The sequence below is a fragment of the Ursus maritimus genome, unplaced genomic scaffold, assembly GCF_017311325.1.
Source record: "Ursus maritimus isolate PB19 unplaced genomic scaffold, ASM1731132v1 scaffold_18, whole genome shotgun sequence".
Taxonomy (NCBI): Eukaryota; Metazoa; Chordata; class Mammalia; order Carnivora; family Ursidae; genus Ursus; species Ursus maritimus.
This window is the reverse complement of record NW_024424230.1, coordinates 12,666,653-12,684,425: the sequence shown is the minus strand read 5'-3', so window position 1 is coordinate 12,684,425 and position 17,773 is coordinate 12,666,653. Positions and strand designations below refer to the sequence as shown.

Genomic DNA, 17,773 nt, shown 5'->3' with positions numbered 1-17,773 from the left:
AGCTGGAAGACTGAACCTCGAAATTCTACAAAACGTAGAAGAGACAGGTAAAGAGATAGAAAGTACTTAACAATGTCAAGAGCCATGCCAGTAGTTAAAAAAGCTCCAACATTCATCAGAGAGCATTTCAGGAACACAGAGAGCTGAGGAGAGGAAGTACGCAAAGATATAAGAAAAGAAAAATGTATAGAGTTGAAAGAAATTCATGCCGATTCAAAGGGCCCGTCGAGAGCCCACACTTCCACACTGCGGCCAAATTATTGAAGATCAGGGAAAGAGGGGAGTATTCTAAAAGTCTTGTGAGCAAAAGAAGTAGAATTCATAAAATGGAATGAGAATCAGATTGAGTTTATGTTTCTCTTTGGCCCTGCAAGAAGATACAGGGCAATATTTTGGAATTCCGAGAGAAAGGAAATGCAACTCAAGTGTGACCCTATAGAAAGTGTTAGTCGTGGGTGACAGCAAATGCGTGAGCAAGGGCTCTTAGCTGACTATCTGTAAACTTTACCCTGAAACAAGCTCTACTGCAAAAAAACCCTTAAAAGATGAATTGGAGAAGAAAATGTGAGCCATGAATAGCTGTGATGCCAAAAAAGAAAAAAAAGAGTAAAATGTGATTTAAACCTAAATTAGAATGAATTATTAAAAAATAAGCATTCATATTGATCTTAACAAAATGGTAAGGAACAAAGATAATCATGACACATATTTCTTTTTGTTTTTCATTTACATTCTGATTTTCTGCAATTATGATTTGAAGCATTCTTTGTGTTCACAATTTTTAAAAAAGATTTTATTTATTTGAGAGAGAGAGAGAATGCAAGAGGGACAAAGAGACTCCGTGGTGAGCACAGAGGGGCTAGATCTCACGACCCTGAGATCATGACCTGAGCTGAAATCACGAGCAGATGCTTAAGGGCCTGAGCCACGCAGGTGACCCCCACAAGTGCTTTTTAAGTGGTATTTAACTCATTAAGGTAAAATGCCGCAGCAATTTTTTTTCACTCATGGTTGATTTCTTGGGGAGCATTTTTATTAACTGAAAAGTTTTGATTTTCACTATTTTCTTCTTATAGTAGTTTTGCATGTTTGTTGGGCAACTTTTTCTGTTCACAATGAAATGTGTAGAATTTGGGGGCTAAAAATGACATTCCTTTAGGAAGGCAATGTTTCTTGGTTCAAGAGTACCCTCTTCTGTTGGCATAGTAAAGTGCAGCTTATAAAACAAATGGTGCCTTCTTGCTATGCTTGTTGATCTGAATTGCGTGCACAGATATTTGAAATGAGGTGGCCTCCATTAAACTGGTGGAACAGTTCCACCGGAAGAATAAATATTGGTAAAGAGGGACTAACTCATTATGCCGAGATTTTATGATCGTCTTTCTAAAAAATCCAAATGAGTTAGCTGACAGTTTACCAAATAAGGAAGTTCTTCAAGATGGTTAGTTAGTTACCCAAAATAAAAAAAAAAAGAAAGCCTTCTTATACACCAGTAATAGCTATTTGCTAGTTCAACATTTCAGTTAATTCATCGCATTTAATTCTATTTGAGATTTTCTTGTCATTCTTTTATTTAGTTATTTATAGTTTATACATAGTTATTTATAGTATGCATCTCCCTGGCAGAATGTCAGTCTGATGAGAGAAGGGATCTTTTACATCTTTTTCCTTGCTGTTTCTCAGTACTTAAACCAGTATCTGACACAGAGAAAATGCTCAAATAATAATACTTGTTGAATAAATGAATGAATGGAAAAACCACAGACCCTATTCCCAAGAATATCAAAACTATAAAATATTTATGAATAAGTCTAAAAAGACGTGTTTCTGTCTGATGAATTACACAAATACAGAACTATTAAAAATATAAACGCAGAGTTCAATGATTTGTCAAACAGTGAACGTCCATGCAACCACTGTCCAGATGAAAACAATATAACATTATCATTAGCCCAAGTCTGCTCCCTGCATCATCTTCCAATTTTTACTTTCTTCATCTTCGAAGTAGGACCAGTATGATGGCGCGCTCACTATAGTTAGTTTTGCCCGCTTTTGAACTTCATATAAATAGAATCATACGGTCTATATTCTTTTGCATTTGGTTTCATCAGTATTGTTTTCGATGCTCATTCATTTTGTTGTCTATAGCTTTAGTTCATTCCTTGTCAGGGCTGTGTAGTATTTTATTGTGTGAATGCAACGTAATTTATGTCTATGTTCTACCATCATATGTATCTCTTGGTGCCCATGAATGCACATTTCTGTTAACAATTTTGCTAAACTCACTTTTAAATTCTTATGATGTATGTGTCGATTATTCCGTGAATGATAATTTTATTTTGTTTTGGGTCTTGAAACTTAATTAATTAATTATTCAGTCACCTTATCACATTTGCTGAGCTTTCCTTTTTTTTTTTTTTTCTATTCTTTCTCTTTAGACCTGGTTCAATTTTGAATGGGAGCAGCAATAGTGGGCATATTTGTTTCATTTTTGCTTGCGAAGACAAAAATGGTTTTCCATCTTTTTTTCCTCCATTCCTTTCTGCCTATAAGCTCTACTGAGGGACATGTAAGATGAGCGTATTCTTGGCTCAGTAGGTGAGGATGACAATTTCTCCCACATGAAGGTTCCAATCTAAATTCCCAGGGGAATTTCCATAGGCCTTGGTAAACTGGTGGAAAAACTCATCTAAAGGAGAGTATGTGCAAGAATTGCCAAGGAATGTTTAGGAAGCAGAAACAATGAGAGAGCTTGGGCTAGATATGCAGACAAATGGTCTTAGTCAGCTCCTGGAGAAGCAATGCTGCAGACAGGGGCTCTTGTTCAGGGAATTTTCTGGGTGAGGAGGAGAGGAGAGGGTTTTCTTGAGAGAAGAAGGACAGGGAAGGGAAACCTGTTCATCAATCATGTGGTCTCAGCTAGAGATTGGATTCACTCTGATCCTATGGCTGAAGCTCTGGAGGACAAATTACATTCCAAATTGAGTCCTGTTTTGATGCAAGGGGGCTGTCCTGTCCTTTTATATCCTTATGCCAGTGAGTCACAGCTGAGGTGTGCCCTGGCTGGGGGTGGCATGCTGCATGACTCCCATTTGAATCATCAGCCAAAACAGCGACCGGGTGACAGGAGCACTGGCTGGCAAAGGGAATCTGGTTGGGACCCAGCACCAACCAATACATTATAGGCTTGGAGAAGAAAAGTGTCACATGCCAGTATCAGTCACAGATGTGCAGAGGTTGTGCCAAAACTTGGGATGGGTGGAGAACCCCCAAGTACTCTGGTTCAGGGCTTAATTATTTTCATGTCCTCACTCAGAAACATTGGAACCACTTTTATGGTTTCTAATTGTCAATGTATTTTCTACCTTTGGGATAGTTTTGATATTGGGATGAAGGGGCTAATGAGATAGAAGGTTTGGGAAGGGTCCAATGATAGGAGGCTGTGATGACATTGAAGGTTAGGTTTATGAAGAACAAGGATGAGAATTGTAACCAGAAGGGGGAATTTCGGGGTCCAGTAATTTCCAGTAGGAGCAGTTCCTGGTGGCCATGACACCCAGAGTGTGACCATGTATGTGGATCACAGAAGAGAGGGAAGGGGAGGGTCAGGAAAGTGCGAGATGCCCCCAGCATGGACTGTGAAGATATACAGAGGGGTGGTGGGGTTAGAACAGACAGGAAGAACTTGCATGTGCAGAGTGGTAGGTGGCGAGAGATACGGTTTGGGGAAAGAAGGGGGAAGTCTCTAAAGGGAACACTGAAGGTGACGGAAGGAAGAAAGTCTTCAGAAGGAGCAAGAGCAGGACACCAGGCATGGGGACCTTGCTTCCTAATCCTAAGACATGAGTGGTGGTCCCAGGGAAGACTGTGGGATGTGTGGTCCTCAGCGGAAAGCCAGGCCTCCCTGTGAATGTGCCTGGCAGAGGAAATGCATTAGGAAAAGGCAGAGGGCTTGTGGAGGTAGCTGGCCCATACAACAGGGGGTCTAGGGTCACAGAGAAAGGAATTAGAAGACATATACTGATACAGATGTTCAAACATAAAGCATTATTGCCAACTCAAAGATTTCATTTCATTTTTAAAAAAAACCAGCATCTTCATTTCAATGGCATCCAGGGTTAACTCCATAACCAAATGCTGATTCTTTCCAAATCTTACTCAATTGGTGTATCTCTCAGTGACAATGAGAAAGTTAAGTCAATTAAGTACTGTTTTGAGTTTGTTGAAAGAGTTGTAATCAGAATATTAAAAAAACAGAAGGCAAATTGTGAGTGTTGAGATTGGCACATACATTACCCGTGCCCTTAGAAGGTATATCACTGAGCTACCTCCTTTGGCAGACTTGTAGGCGAGAGGGAAGAGCTAAGATGTCCTTCTAAGATTTGTTTCTTAGCAACGATGACAAATCTGCACACCCTTTACCCAAGACTAAAGCTGAGAATAATCCAAGCACTGTTAATTTAAAAATTTTTTTTAAAATTTCAATTCAATTTAATTAACATACAGTGTATTATTAGTTTAAGAGGTAGAATTCAGTGACTCATCAGTTGCATATAACGCCCAGTGCTTGTTACATCAGGTGCCCTCCTTAATGCCCATCACCCAGATATCCCATCTCCCCACCAACCTTCCTGCCAGGAACCCTCAGTTTGTTCTCTATAGTTAAGAGCCTGTATGGTTTGCCTCCTTCTCTGTTTTCCTCTTGTTTTGTTTTTCCTTCCCTTCCCCTGTGTTTATCTGTTTTGTTTCTTAAATTCTTCTACATATGAGTGAAATCATATGGTATTTGTCATTCTCTGAATGGCAAGATTTCTTTCTTTTTGATGGCCAAGTAATAAACACACACACACACACACACACACACACACACATCACCTCTTCTTTATCCATTCATCTGTAGATGGACATCTGGGCTCTTTCCATATCTTGGCAATTGTGGACATTGTTGCTATAAACATTGGCTTGCTTGTGCCCCTTCCAATCACTATGTTTGTATCCTTTGGATAAATACCTAGTAGCAAGCACTGTTTCTTTAATGGACTAGTAGAGACAATAGGGATGCCTCAGGATTAGCAGGAAAAACTGGAATTTGGAGATGTAATTTTTTATTGAGTTTTTTTTTAATAGTTTTGTTTTCCTGAAATCTGTGAGCTTGTTGGATGTTTATGAATTATTGGTCCTTAACCCAGTGTTTGGTACATAGTAGACTCTCAACAAATGTTTGCTGAGTCAACTAAAATGAGGGATTTCATAATTCATGGAAAGAATGCTTGAGAACAAGAGAACGTGTGTGTGTGTGTGTGTGTGTGTGTGTGTGTGTGTGGTTACTGCCTACCCAAACTTTTCTCACTGCTCTTTCTGGTTCTTTTCTAGCAAGATAGTTTTCTTTCATTTTCTTCTTTGCATTTGATATCTCAAAATAATGCAACTGCTAAGTTACCTTTATTGCAGAGACCAGGCTTGTCAGGACACAGCCTTGTACATCCACGGTGAGTAAAGTATGCATTAAATCAGATCTTCGTCAGGCTATAAACCAGCGGTTTCCAACCTTGGCTGCACATCACAATCACCTGGGGTGATAAAAATTCTGATGTCTGATTCTCACTCTAGAAAATGCTCACTTAAGTTGTCTGGGCATCATTTTTGTTTGTTTGTTTCCCAGGAGATTTTAGTGTGTATCTAAGATGGAGAACCAGTGCTCTGAACAATTCTTTCCAGGGGATTCCCAAGGTCACTGGGGATGAAGGCCCTTTCATGGTCTCTCCACCTGGGTCAAAATTCATTTGACTTGGCCATTTTGGTCCTGGGTTGAGCTCCTGCTTTTAGTCTTATTTTGCTGTCTGGTTGATTTTTTTTTTTAAAGATTTTATTTTTTTATTATTTATTTGACAGAGATAGAGACAGCCAGCAAGAGAGGGAACACAAGAGGGGGAGTGGGAGAGGAAGAAGCAGTCTCCTAGCGGAGGAGCCTGTTGTGGGGCTCGATCCCATAACATCGGGACCACGCCCTAAGCCTGAGCCAAGGCCGCCCTGAGCTGAAGGCAGACGCTTAACCGCTGTGCCACCCAGGCGCCCCCTGCTGTCTGGTTGATTTTTATATCTTTATGCTTGGACCTCCCAAATCCTCTGTGGGGGAACTTAAGAATTTAAACTCTATCCCTCTATGTTGTAAGGTGCACCCTTTTTGAGTTCACAGAACAACAAGTGCATAACTTCATGGCCACGAGTGGAAGAAACAGGAAATCCAATCCTCAGTTTTGTTAAAAACCTTACATGCTACTTTTTACGAGGGAAATTGTCATTGAGAAACCAAAGGTTGTTTCACTGGAAATGCAACGCTAATGACTAGGGAGAGGCAGAGAGCGCTACAAATTAAAGATCTCAACAACTCATGTTACACATGCTTCCTGGTTCCTCACTCAGCCACCTCTGTCTCTCCAAAAATCAGGTAAGTTCTTTCTTTGGCTTCCACTTAAGACTTCTGTGTTTTAAAAACACGTTGATGTTTGTTGATTTGAAGGACGGACTTCTGTTGTGTGTAGTTTTCCTTGGGCTGGGTTTGTTTAGTACAGAGCCTACACAGCCATGACAACGTATCATCATCTTGGTTGACAGTAAGTTAATTCATTTTATTTCTCAGTTAACTTGCAAGGAATCCCTGTGAGGCAATGCGGGGTTGAAACAGGAGTTTTAACAGCAGATATAGAATGACTTAGCAGGGATGGGCCCTTGATGGCCAAACCTCTTCAAAGTATTTAGGCTTTCAAAAAATTTTATTCTGCCTTAATCTCATTCTTGTTTTAGGTTTTTTTTTTTTTTTGAAAGCCTTTATAAACTAGTTATAACATAGTTGGTGGGGAAGAAAATATAAAATGTGTTTTATTTATTTTGGTAAATATTAATTGCTCTTTAAAACTACTTCTTTTTGTGTGAGATAACAAAAGTAATACGAACTCATGGTACAACCTGAAACAAGATAGAAAAGTATAGAAAAGAAAATACTATTGCCCCTACTTAATAGTCCATGGCAAAGTGATATATCTTTGCCCTTCAGGGAAAATTCAGTCCAGAGTCAAGTTTTCACACAGTTAGGGATTGGGGTTTAGGAGAATTAATGTGTCCTGCCACTCTCCGGACTAGATCTTGAATCAGTTGAGAAATGGAAAGTATCAGAGAAGGAGCCGCTGTTAGCTTTATTATTTTAAGGCTGGATTGGAGAACACAGCTTGCACCTGAGGTCAGCAGGGATTCCTCGGCCTTCCCTTGGCCTGGTCATGGGCCAGCAGCTGGACAGCTGGACAGGAACAGGCAAGGGCTGGGCCTGCTTGGGGAAGATGAGCACAGGAGGAGGCAGCGGGCAGGCAGATACAGGCAGGCTCTGGCAGAGAACAGGAGAGGCGTTAATCCTGCTGCCTGTGGAAATGAGAACAGGAATACCGGATGCTGCCAGATTGATTCACATCTCCTGTCCAGAGAAGGCCGAGAAAAGGGGGAGAAGCAGACTGCAGTGAGTTTTCCCTGGGAGGGTGAAAACCTCTATTTTCTGAATCAGTGCAGGGAGAGGAAGAGAAGCAGGAAGGGTTCCTGTGACACAAAGCAATTCAAATGAATGGAATGTTCTCGTTTGGTTTTGATTGTTGTTGTTCTAGATCTTGCTGGAATATTCATGGATTCGCCTGGTGCAGCATACACTCGGTTTGGGTTTAATCTCTTCCAAAAGCTGAATAAAGTACATGACGGCAACATCTTCTTTTCCCCTGTGGGCATTGCAGCTGCCATCGGCATGCTTGTCCTGGAGGCCCAAGGAGCCGCCGCAGTCCAGTTACAGAAGGTAAGGAGGCTCCCTTGCTGTCTAGCACGGGCTCGTCTCTGGGGCAGCCCTCCAGCATGACCTTGAAATGCGGCTTGGAAACAGAGAATGAATATGAAGACACAGAGCAATTTCAAATCTATCAGGGAAGTCCTCCTCCTCCAAATATCGCCATGCCATCTGCTCTCTGGTGCTTGAAATTCCTTTGAGCGGGGGGTTTTGTGAGTGGCCTTGTCCAAAGTCATTAACCTCATAATTAAAGATTGAGCGTGAAGAACAGAACCTACTGGAAGAACTTGCATAATCCCCACTAGGCTATAAATGACACATCAAAGATCAGTACATGAATGGCTAAACCGCTGTAGGTGAGATTAATGGGCAGTCGAGACCTTTGGGTGATTTCACAGGGAGAGAAATGTTATCTGTTTTCCACTGAGGTTTCTTTAACAAACATGTTACTGATTCTGTGTGAGGAGTTTCTCTATTCTGACCATAACCACACTATTTTCTGTCCTTTCCAGATGCTTTTCTCTGAAAAAGATACAGAGAGCTCAAAAGTCAAAATGGAAGAAAAAATGGTGAGGAGACAGGTGTTGTATCCTTCAGGATGGCTGCTTTGTTGATGTGGGCTCTCTGGGAAAATGTGTAGGAGAGCTAATAGTTCATACTTATTTTTAAGCAATTACAATCACTCCAGCCAAGTAGGGTTGCTTGTAATAAGCCCTTAATATTAAGATGAGACTTTTCAAAAAAGATTTATTTATTTACTTTAGAGAGGGGGAGAGAGAGAGCACGAGCCAGGGGAGAGGAAGAGAAAGAGCCCCTGACGTGGGGCGTGATCTCAGGATTCTGAGATCATGACCTGGGCTGAAACCAAGGGTCAGGCGCTCAACCGACTGAGCCACCCAAGCGCCCTGAGGAGACTTTAATTTTAAGGGCATTGACCACTCTGATGTAAGTGCCCATAGACTGAAAATTTCCTGTGGCAGAATGAATGGGTTTAGGAGTTAAACAGATTTGTGTTCAAATCCTGTCCCAGTCACTTAACTACTTGGGCAAGCTATTTTCTTTGAGCCTCCATGAAGTGTCCAGTGGAGTGTCTGGAACACACTGGTGACTCACCCAATAATACTGGCGGTGGTAGTAGGCAATACTATTACTACATTCCATTCTTATTTTAAGCCCCCTTGGTGATGTTTTATTTAAAAAATATATTAGCACAGGGGCGCCTGGGTGGCATAGCGGTTAAGCGTCTGCCTTCGGCTCAGGGCGTGATCCCGGCGATCTGGGATCAAGCCCCACATCAGGCTCTTCTGCTATGAGCCTGCTTCTTCCTCTCCCACTCCCCCTGCTTGTGTTCCCTCTCTCACTGGCTGTCTCTATCTCTGTCGAATAAATAAATAAAATCTTAAAAAAATATATATTAGCACAGGATTACTGACTTCTTAGGGTCTCTTAGAGCTCTAGGGTTATAGTAGTATTCCTTACCTAAAGGATGATCTGCTCAAATGCGGGGAAGTTCATAGGTCAGGGCTGGCATCTGGAGACGGTTGGAGCTCTCAGGAGGGGCACCTCTGCCCAACAGTAGTCATCACTCAGTCCCAGACGCTCATAAAATCATGGCTCCAATCGCCCAGCAATATGAGCTGTTCATTTCACAATCCCACGTGGCCAGGTCATCTGGTTGGCTGAGGGGCGTATGTGGAGAGTCAGGCTTCCTTACAAAGTTTGTGCAACAGAATTGGGTCAGACAGCTGCTGCACTGTCCACTCAGTCAAGGAGCACAGTTGTTTTCAGAGCCTTGTCCCTCCCAAGCATAGTAGCCTGTACAGAATCTTTGTGGGAATTAGAAAAAAGAACACCCCCTTGGACAGGTGCCCACCCTGGCTTGGTGATGGGGATTAGGGTTGGCTTTCAGCTTTGTGCAGGGCGCAACCTGTACGGCTCTGCATAGCAACTCTGTCCATTCCTCAGGACTTTGCTGTGAGCCACAGAGTACGAAGAGGAACAGAGTTACTGACCGAAAGGATGTTAGGACAGGGGCCTGTCTTGGACGTCATCTACTCTGATCTCCTTTCTTAATAGATGAGAAAACAGATGAGTAGAATGAGCTGCCCAAGGACATGCCAGATGTATATTTGATTAGCACATGAATTCAGAGTATTCTGAACCTTGCTTTTAAAAATTGAATTTCAAGATCTTAGTATGAGATCTTGACAATTTCAAGATTTGTTGAAGGAAAACTGCTTTACTACTCACAAACCTTCCGACACCAAATGTGGGGTTTTTTTTACTCACATTAAACATTTGTGACATTAACTGCCTGGAGTCAGAGCAGACCCCACACATTAAGGGCTCCATTCCACGAGACTTGCCCTACTTCAGATGCCAATTGCAAGGTAGTGAGTTCCCAGATTACCCACACTTCTGTCCAACTTGGCTACAAATCAGAGGATCCCATTACTCCTTACTTAGGTTTGATAATTTGCTATAATGGCCCACGAAACTCAGGGAAACACTAGTCTAGTCTACTGTAAAGGATACAAATGAACAGCCAGATGACGAGGTATATAGGGTGAGGCCTCAAATTGTCCCAAGAGCAAGAGCTTCTGTCCCTGTGGACTTTGGAGTTCACCACCCCCCTAGCACAGGGATGTGTTCACAAACCCTGAAGCTCATTAAACACTGTAGTTCAGGGATTTTTATGAAAGCTTTATCATATAGGCATGTCAACTATTAGCTCTATCTCCAGCCCCTCTCCTTTCCCTGGAGCATGGGAGATGGGGCTGAAAATTCTAAGCTTCTAATTATGGTTTGGTCTTTTCCGGTGACCAGCCCCCACCTTAAAGCTGTTGAAGCTGTTCAGGATCCCACCAAGAGTTGTTTCATTAGAACAAAAGATGCTCCTATACCAGGAAATTCCAAGGGATTTAGGAGTTCTGTGTCAGGAACTGGGATCAAAGAGCAGATATTAAAACAAAAGATGCTCCTGGTACCTCTATCCTTCAGGAAATTACAAGGTTTAATTTAGGAATTGGAGAAAGAGACAAATATACATTTTTTTAATGTCACAGATGTAAAATATCTTGTTAATTTTTATATATTATTTTTGTTGAAATAATACATTATTAATATTTAGATTGAAATGATGTTTTAGATAGATTTGCTTTGGTAAAATATAATATTAAATTTGATTTCATCTGTTTCTTTTTACTTCTAAGAATGTAGTTACTAGAAAATTTAAGATTATATATGTAGTTCACATGCATTATATTTCTATGGAACAGTACTGGTCTATAGTATATATCCGGGAGGTAGGGTTTATGTATGTTTGACTTCACTAAATATTAACAAATTGTTTGCCAAAGGGATTATACCAATATCTGTTCCACTTAGCAGTGTACATTGGCCCATTTCATAGAATTATGTAGAGAGAGTGGAACCTGACCCCACTGGCCTTGAAATCCCTAGTTATTGATATTCATTCACAGTTGACCCTGAATAACATGGGGTTGAATGGCACAGGTCCACTTGGATGAGGATTTTTTTGGATAAATGTAACACTGTATTGTAAATGTGTTTTCTCTTCCTTACAATTTTCTTAACATTTTCTTTTCTTAAGCTAAATTTATTGTGAGAATACAGCACATGATATATATAACATATATCTTTTTTTGATTTTGAAGACCGACAAGACCGAAGAGATACATCACCAATTCCAAGAGTTTTTGGATGAGATAGGCAAACCCACTAATGATTATGAACTCAAAATAGCCAACAGGCTATTTGGAGAAAAGACGTACCTCTTCCTTCAAGTAAGTTTTGCTGTGTCCACCACATGTATGAGTGGTATTCATGAATGGCCAGTGGCCCTTTTAGGACTGTGGGTCCTGGAGGCATGCTGCTAAGCTAACTCCCTGGCTCAGCCCACATCACAGGGTGTGTTCCCCTGCCTCTTCTCCAGACACCCAGACCCTCTGGGAGCTTCTTTTTAATTCTGGCAGTCTAATTCTGAGTTTTGCCTTAAACCTATCGCATCTGCAAAAAATGTATATGGAAGTACTCAAAGTGATTTGCCCAGGTCCTAAAATTCCCTGCTAACAATGCTAGTCATCTTAATGTAGAGACACATTTATTTAGAGATGTATGAAATGGATAGATTGAATTTTCAACCTCTTTCTATTCCTTCTCTGTTCCTCTTAAAGAAATACTTAGATTATGTGGAAAAATATTACCATGCTTCTCTGGAACCTGTTGATTTTGTAAATGCAACAGATGAAAGTCGAAAGAAGATTAATTCCTGGGTTGAAAGCCAAACAAACGGTAGAGTATGGATCAGTCATTGAACATAAAACACTCCTTGAGTACCTGCTCTGAGAGAAGACCTGAGCTTGACACTGCATGTGGGGCCAGGGTGCATAAGCTTTTGGTGGGGGGCAGACTTGAGATAAATTTTTCAGGGTTAGAAGGGCAGCACTGGGCATGAGGAGTGGGAAAAGACACTACAGATGGTGGAATGGTCTCAGCAAATGGGAGAGAGTCAAGGGTGCACCAGAGAGGGACCATAGAAAGCCAACCTCATGGAAACACATAGTGGAGAATGATTTGCACGTGGCTGTAGATCACGATATCTTTGGGGCTCCTGAAACTGGACACACGTCTGTGTTGGGTTCATATCTTTTCCTCTATATCAGATCCTTCCTTTCTGAGTCTGGGTCCATAAGTGGAAATGTCACAGAGTGGTTCCTTTCTCTTTGTCAAGTGAGAAACATTCAGTCTCCCCCCATCAAGACCCACCTTTTTCTTTTTTAATTTTAATGTTTTTTTTAATTATATTTTGTTAGTCACCATACAGTACATCCCTGGTTTCTGATGTAAAGTTTGATGATTCATTAGTTGCGTATAACACCCAGTGCACCATGCAATACGTGCCCTCCTTACTACCCATCACCGGTCTATCCCATTCCCCCACCCCCTCTCCCCTCTGAAGCCCTCAGTTTGTTTCTCAGAGTCCATAGTCTCTCATGCTTTATTCCCCCTTCTGATTACCCCCCTTTACTACCTACAGCGGGGGCTGCCTGGGCTTCATCTCCACTTGAGCGTCACGCAGGTGTTATAACAACTTTCAGCCCCATCCACAGCAGAGAACTTGACAGAGCCCTCCCTTCAGCCTCCCTCCTTATCCCCTAGTATTGAGGCAAATGCACAAGAGATACCAGACAGGACTACTAATATGGAAATACATGTTGGGGGGCGCCTGGGTGGCACAGTCATTAAGTGTCTGCCTTCAGCTCAGGGCATGATCCCAGTGCTCTGGGATTGAGCCCCACATCAGGCTCCTCCGCTAGGAGCCTTCCTCTCCTGCTCCCCCTGCTTGTGTTCCCTCTCTCACTGGCTGTATCTCTCTCTGTCAAATAAATAAATAAAATCTTAAAAAAAAAAAGGAACTACACGTTGGGGAGCAATAGCTGATACTTTAGTGTTAGAGTTTCAGAATACATTTTTTTTTTAAACTTCAGTTATCAGGAAGACATTATTATTTCACAATGCGTTTTTTGGTCTTCATACTTAGTCTAAAAAATGAAATAGAATTTGAAAGAGCAGGAAAAAAGAGGGCCTATCAAAGGGTTGACTGAAGGCAGTATTCAGTGTGGGCTGGGCTAAACCCAGAGACAAAAACATTAGCCCCTTTTCCAATAATATAAGAAATTTCTAAGTTTTAGGTGGCAACCACATCAAATGGGTAAAAATAATAACAGCTAACACTTACTGAATGCTTCTTATAAGCCAGATAATGTGTAAGTGCTTTACACATATTGTAAATATGTGTAATATTACACATATTTTACACATAATATTACACAATAATATTGCAATAACTCTATGAGGCAGGTTTTATTCCTGTTTTACAGATTTGGAAACTGAGGCACAGCGAGCTTAAATAACTTGCCCGAAATTCCTCAACCCATAAGAGACAAAACTGGATGCTCACAGAGGCAATCTGATCTCAGAGCTTGAACTCTTAACCATCACACCTCAATTTATCCAATGGGATAAATAGGCAATGGGCAAAGTGAGAACCTCCCTACGATTCTGCCAGCAAACCTTTTGTCGGCAAGGCCTTCAGGTGCTGACCTGGCTGAGGTTTTAATGATGAGTCAAGTCCATCTGCATCTATCTGCCATGCATAGCACTTGTGATCTTGAAGATGGGCCAATTTTGTTGTTGTTGTTCGTTTGCAGAAAAAATCAAGGACCTGTTTCCAGATGGTTCTCTAAACAGCTTCACCAAGCTGGTGCTGGTGAACATAGTTTATTTTAAAGGGCAATGGGACAAGGAGTTTAAGAAAGAAAATACCAAGGAGGAGGAATTTTGGCTGAATAAGGTATGACCCTTAATTTATTTACGTGATGTGTTTATCCATGGAATATAAAATCTAGAGTCATATTTGAGCAAACGTACATGGTGGATAGCAAAGGTGGCTCTGAGGCTCTGATTTTTACCATCATTTTGTGTTGAGCTAATTATTTTGGTGAGCTAACTTAGTTGTCTTATGCGTCTTTTGACACGGCACGCTCTGTTACTTTGTTGCAGAGTACAAGCAAATCTGTGCCAATGATGACACAGCACCATTCCTTTAGCTTCACTTTCCTGGAGGACTTGCAAGCCCAAATCCTGCGGATTCCATATAAAAACAGTGACCTAAGCATGTTTGTGTTGCTGCCCAATGACATAGATGGTCTGGAGAAGGTAAAACCCTGCGTCTCCCCAATCTTACTTTCATTTCCTGAGACTTTGCGTCCCATTGGTTGTTTCTGGGTAAGCCTGGAAACAGGGCTTCTGATAGGGAGCCGGTGTCTGATAGTGCCGAGCGAAAATATTTCTCATTCTGTGCAGCAGCGATAGATGGATGTCTACGGAAGAGCATTAGATGGATGGTATCAGGTTTATTGAAAACAAGCAATACTAGAATATTTGGGGATGAACTAAAATGAGCATTTAAGGTCATACGGGAGTTCTAAAGATCAGCCACCATTCTGAGAAATGGTCCATCTCTATGCACCTTTTCCCCAGAAATCTGCATTTGCACATACAGCAAAATTTGCATCCCTGTTCAGCAGGCGATTAGACCTCCTGATTTTCTTTCTTGGGCCTTTAATTTCTTTTTAAAGATTTTATTTTTTTGGGAGCAGTTTTAGGTTTACAGCAAAATCGAGAGAAAAGTACGGAGATTTCCCATGTATCCCCTGGCCCTACACATACATAGCTTCCCTCATAATCAATATCATTTACCAGAATGGTAATTTTTTTTTAACCAAGGATGAACCTATATTGACACATAATAATCATCCCAAATCCATAAGACCTTTAATCTTGAACGCCTTGATTTAGTCCCTTTCATTTAAACCCAGACTAAGATATCTTCTAGAATGGGTCCAGTACATGGAAGCACTCAATAAGTGATAGGTACTATATTATAATACTAGATGCCGTTCTGCTGGTGTGAAATATCTCTAGTAGCATTATACATTGGAAAAACTTGGGACAGCAAAATGGCAATATGTATGAAAGCTTTAAGAGTGTTCATACTCTGACCCCAAAATCCCAGTTGTGGGGATTGCCTTAGGGAAATAATTCAAAAGAAAAAAAATTGCCTTTCTGAGTGAAATCAGTAATTTCTGCATTAAATACACTAGGATACCTAGTTTGAAATTCATCACCATCATCATCATCATCATTGTTATTTTGAGATCCACAGTATCTATCAGCATCTATCATGATGGATACATACTAGATGACTGTAAAATGAATGGATGAATATTTGGCAAAATCTATCATCTCGATGGACTTATTAATTTTATCAGTTTGAAGATATCCAGGAGAGATACAGACTTGTGAATAAGTTTACATCAAAACAAGTAACATACATTCAATGTGATTGCAACTATGTAAATATAGATATATAATATAAATTATATCAATTATAACATTTTAATTATATATAATTCATATAAATATACAACTTAGTATATGTAAATTGCATATCATATATTCATAAAAGACTACAGGGGAATAGTAAAAAATGAAATGATATGTATTAGATTGATAGAATAACTTATTTCTCATCTTTAAAAATTCATTTAATACTATTGAGTTTTCACATATACACAGATAATTTAAATAAAGAAGTATAAGACAAGTGCCTGCTATATAAAGGCAAGAGTCTAGTGAAATGAAATTTCTACTTTTATTCATTATCAAAATTAGTAATTTCTGATACAAATCAGTGTTACAGTGTTTCAACTTTGTATTGATAATCATACCCCCTTCCCCTCCTATTTTTCTTAATAGATTATAGATCAAATAACTCCAGAAAAATTAATAGAGTGGACGAACCCAGGGCATATGGAAGAAAGGAACGTGACCTTGCACTTGCCCCGGTTTGAAGTGGAAGACGGTTATGATCTGGAGGCTGTCTTGGCAGCCATGAGGATGGGGGAAGCCTTCAGCGTGTGCAGAGCTGACTATCCTGGGATGTCCTCACACTCCAGGCTGCAGGCACAGAAGTTCCTGCACAGGTCCTTTGTGGTGGTAACCGAGGAAGGCACCGAGTCTTCAGCGGCCACCAGTGTGGGCTTTGCCCTCACCTCAGCGCTGGGTTGTGAACATTTTCATTGCAATCACCCTTTCCTGTTCTTCATCAAGCACCAGGAGTCCAACAGCATCCTCTTCTTTGGTAGACTTTCTTCTCCTTAGGATAGTCATTGCTTTGGCAGAAAACCAGCATTGGAGTATTATTAAGACTACGGAAATAGTCCAGTCTTAAAAAAAAAAAATTGTTTTACTTGCTTGCATTCCAATCTTACCATCAAAATCAATGATTTAATGACTGTAATAGGCTGTGTTGTGTTTATAATTCTCCTTGAAAGTGAAATGTCCTTTTGTTTGTGCCATGTATGAAGTGAGTTAAATCAAGGCTCATTAGTAATCTCCTGTTGATTTCTTCTGAAAGTAAGTCAACCTCTTGTAGTTTTGTGCATTAATGGCAAGAAACAGACTCTTCAGTAAAGGATATGGACTAGTGTTTCTGGCAGTCCCTCTAGTTCTAATAGTGTGACATAATACACAAATAAAATAAAACAATAATTTATTCAATACACGTGTTACTTTTTTCTTTCTCAGCAGATAGTGTGGCCAACTGCACAGAATTTAGAAGCATATCAGCAGAACAAAAATTAAAGCTTAAAGCCAGAACAAAATAAAACAGTGTATCAGACAGAGAGGATTCCCATATTTTCACCCTCTCTTCTAATGGAGTATCTTATCTGTTGTCAGTTGTGTAAGCATTTTGATATTGTGAAACAAATGTGATTTAGAGAAGATAAATACTGTAGCCCATCACTATTTGTACCTGTCACTTTTTGAAGTGACAGTAAATATCTGGTATGACTTTTAGAAGAGTGTTTTCCTTCTTTTTTGCCCATTTCCATATTTCTGGTTATTTTGTGAGTGAGCTGTGGGCACTACCAAATAGTATTCTTCTTGAAGATGCTGTTTTAGAGGCTCTCAATCTATTGCCAATGCTCCTTATTGTGGGCTTACTCGACTTCTATTTTTCAGTTTTTAACAAGATCCCATTACTGACTTATTTTTTTAACAGCTCTTTTCAGCTATAATTTACCTACTTAAATTCATACATTGTAAATTTACAATTCAATGATTTTTGGTAAATTTCTACAGTTACGCATCTATCACCACAATCCAGTTTTGGAATAGCTCTATCATCCTAAGAAGTTTTCCTTATGCCTGTTCCCACCCCCAGTCCCAGACGACTATTGATTTATTTTCTGTCTTTATAAACTTTTCTTTGACATTTCATATAAATGGAATAATAAAGTATGTAGTTTTTTGCATTTAGCTTCTTTCACTTGGCATAATGTTTTCAAGGTTCATCTAATTTAT

At 40.3% G+C, this 17,773-nt stretch overlaps 1 protein-coding gene across 1 annotated transcript; it reads left to right on the top strand.

Moving 5' to 3' along the window:
* The first annotated feature begins 4,973 nt into the window (after window positions 1-4,973).
* On the top strand, window positions 4,974-16,904 carry SERPINB13 (serpin family B member 13). The gene is made up of 7 exons (XM_008704924.2): window positions 4,974-7,831; window positions 8,332-8,388; window positions 11,497-11,625; window positions 12,016-12,133; window positions 14,053-14,195; window positions 14,405-14,560; window positions 16,163-16,904. Exons 1-7 carry the CDS (start codon window positions 7,610-7,612, stop codon window positions 16,565-16,567), a joined length of 1,230 nt encoding a protein of 409 aa, XP_008703146.1. The 5' UTR covers window positions 4,974-7,609; the 3' UTR covers window positions 16,568-16,904.
* The last annotated feature ends 869 nt before the right edge of the window (window positions 16,905-17,773 follow it).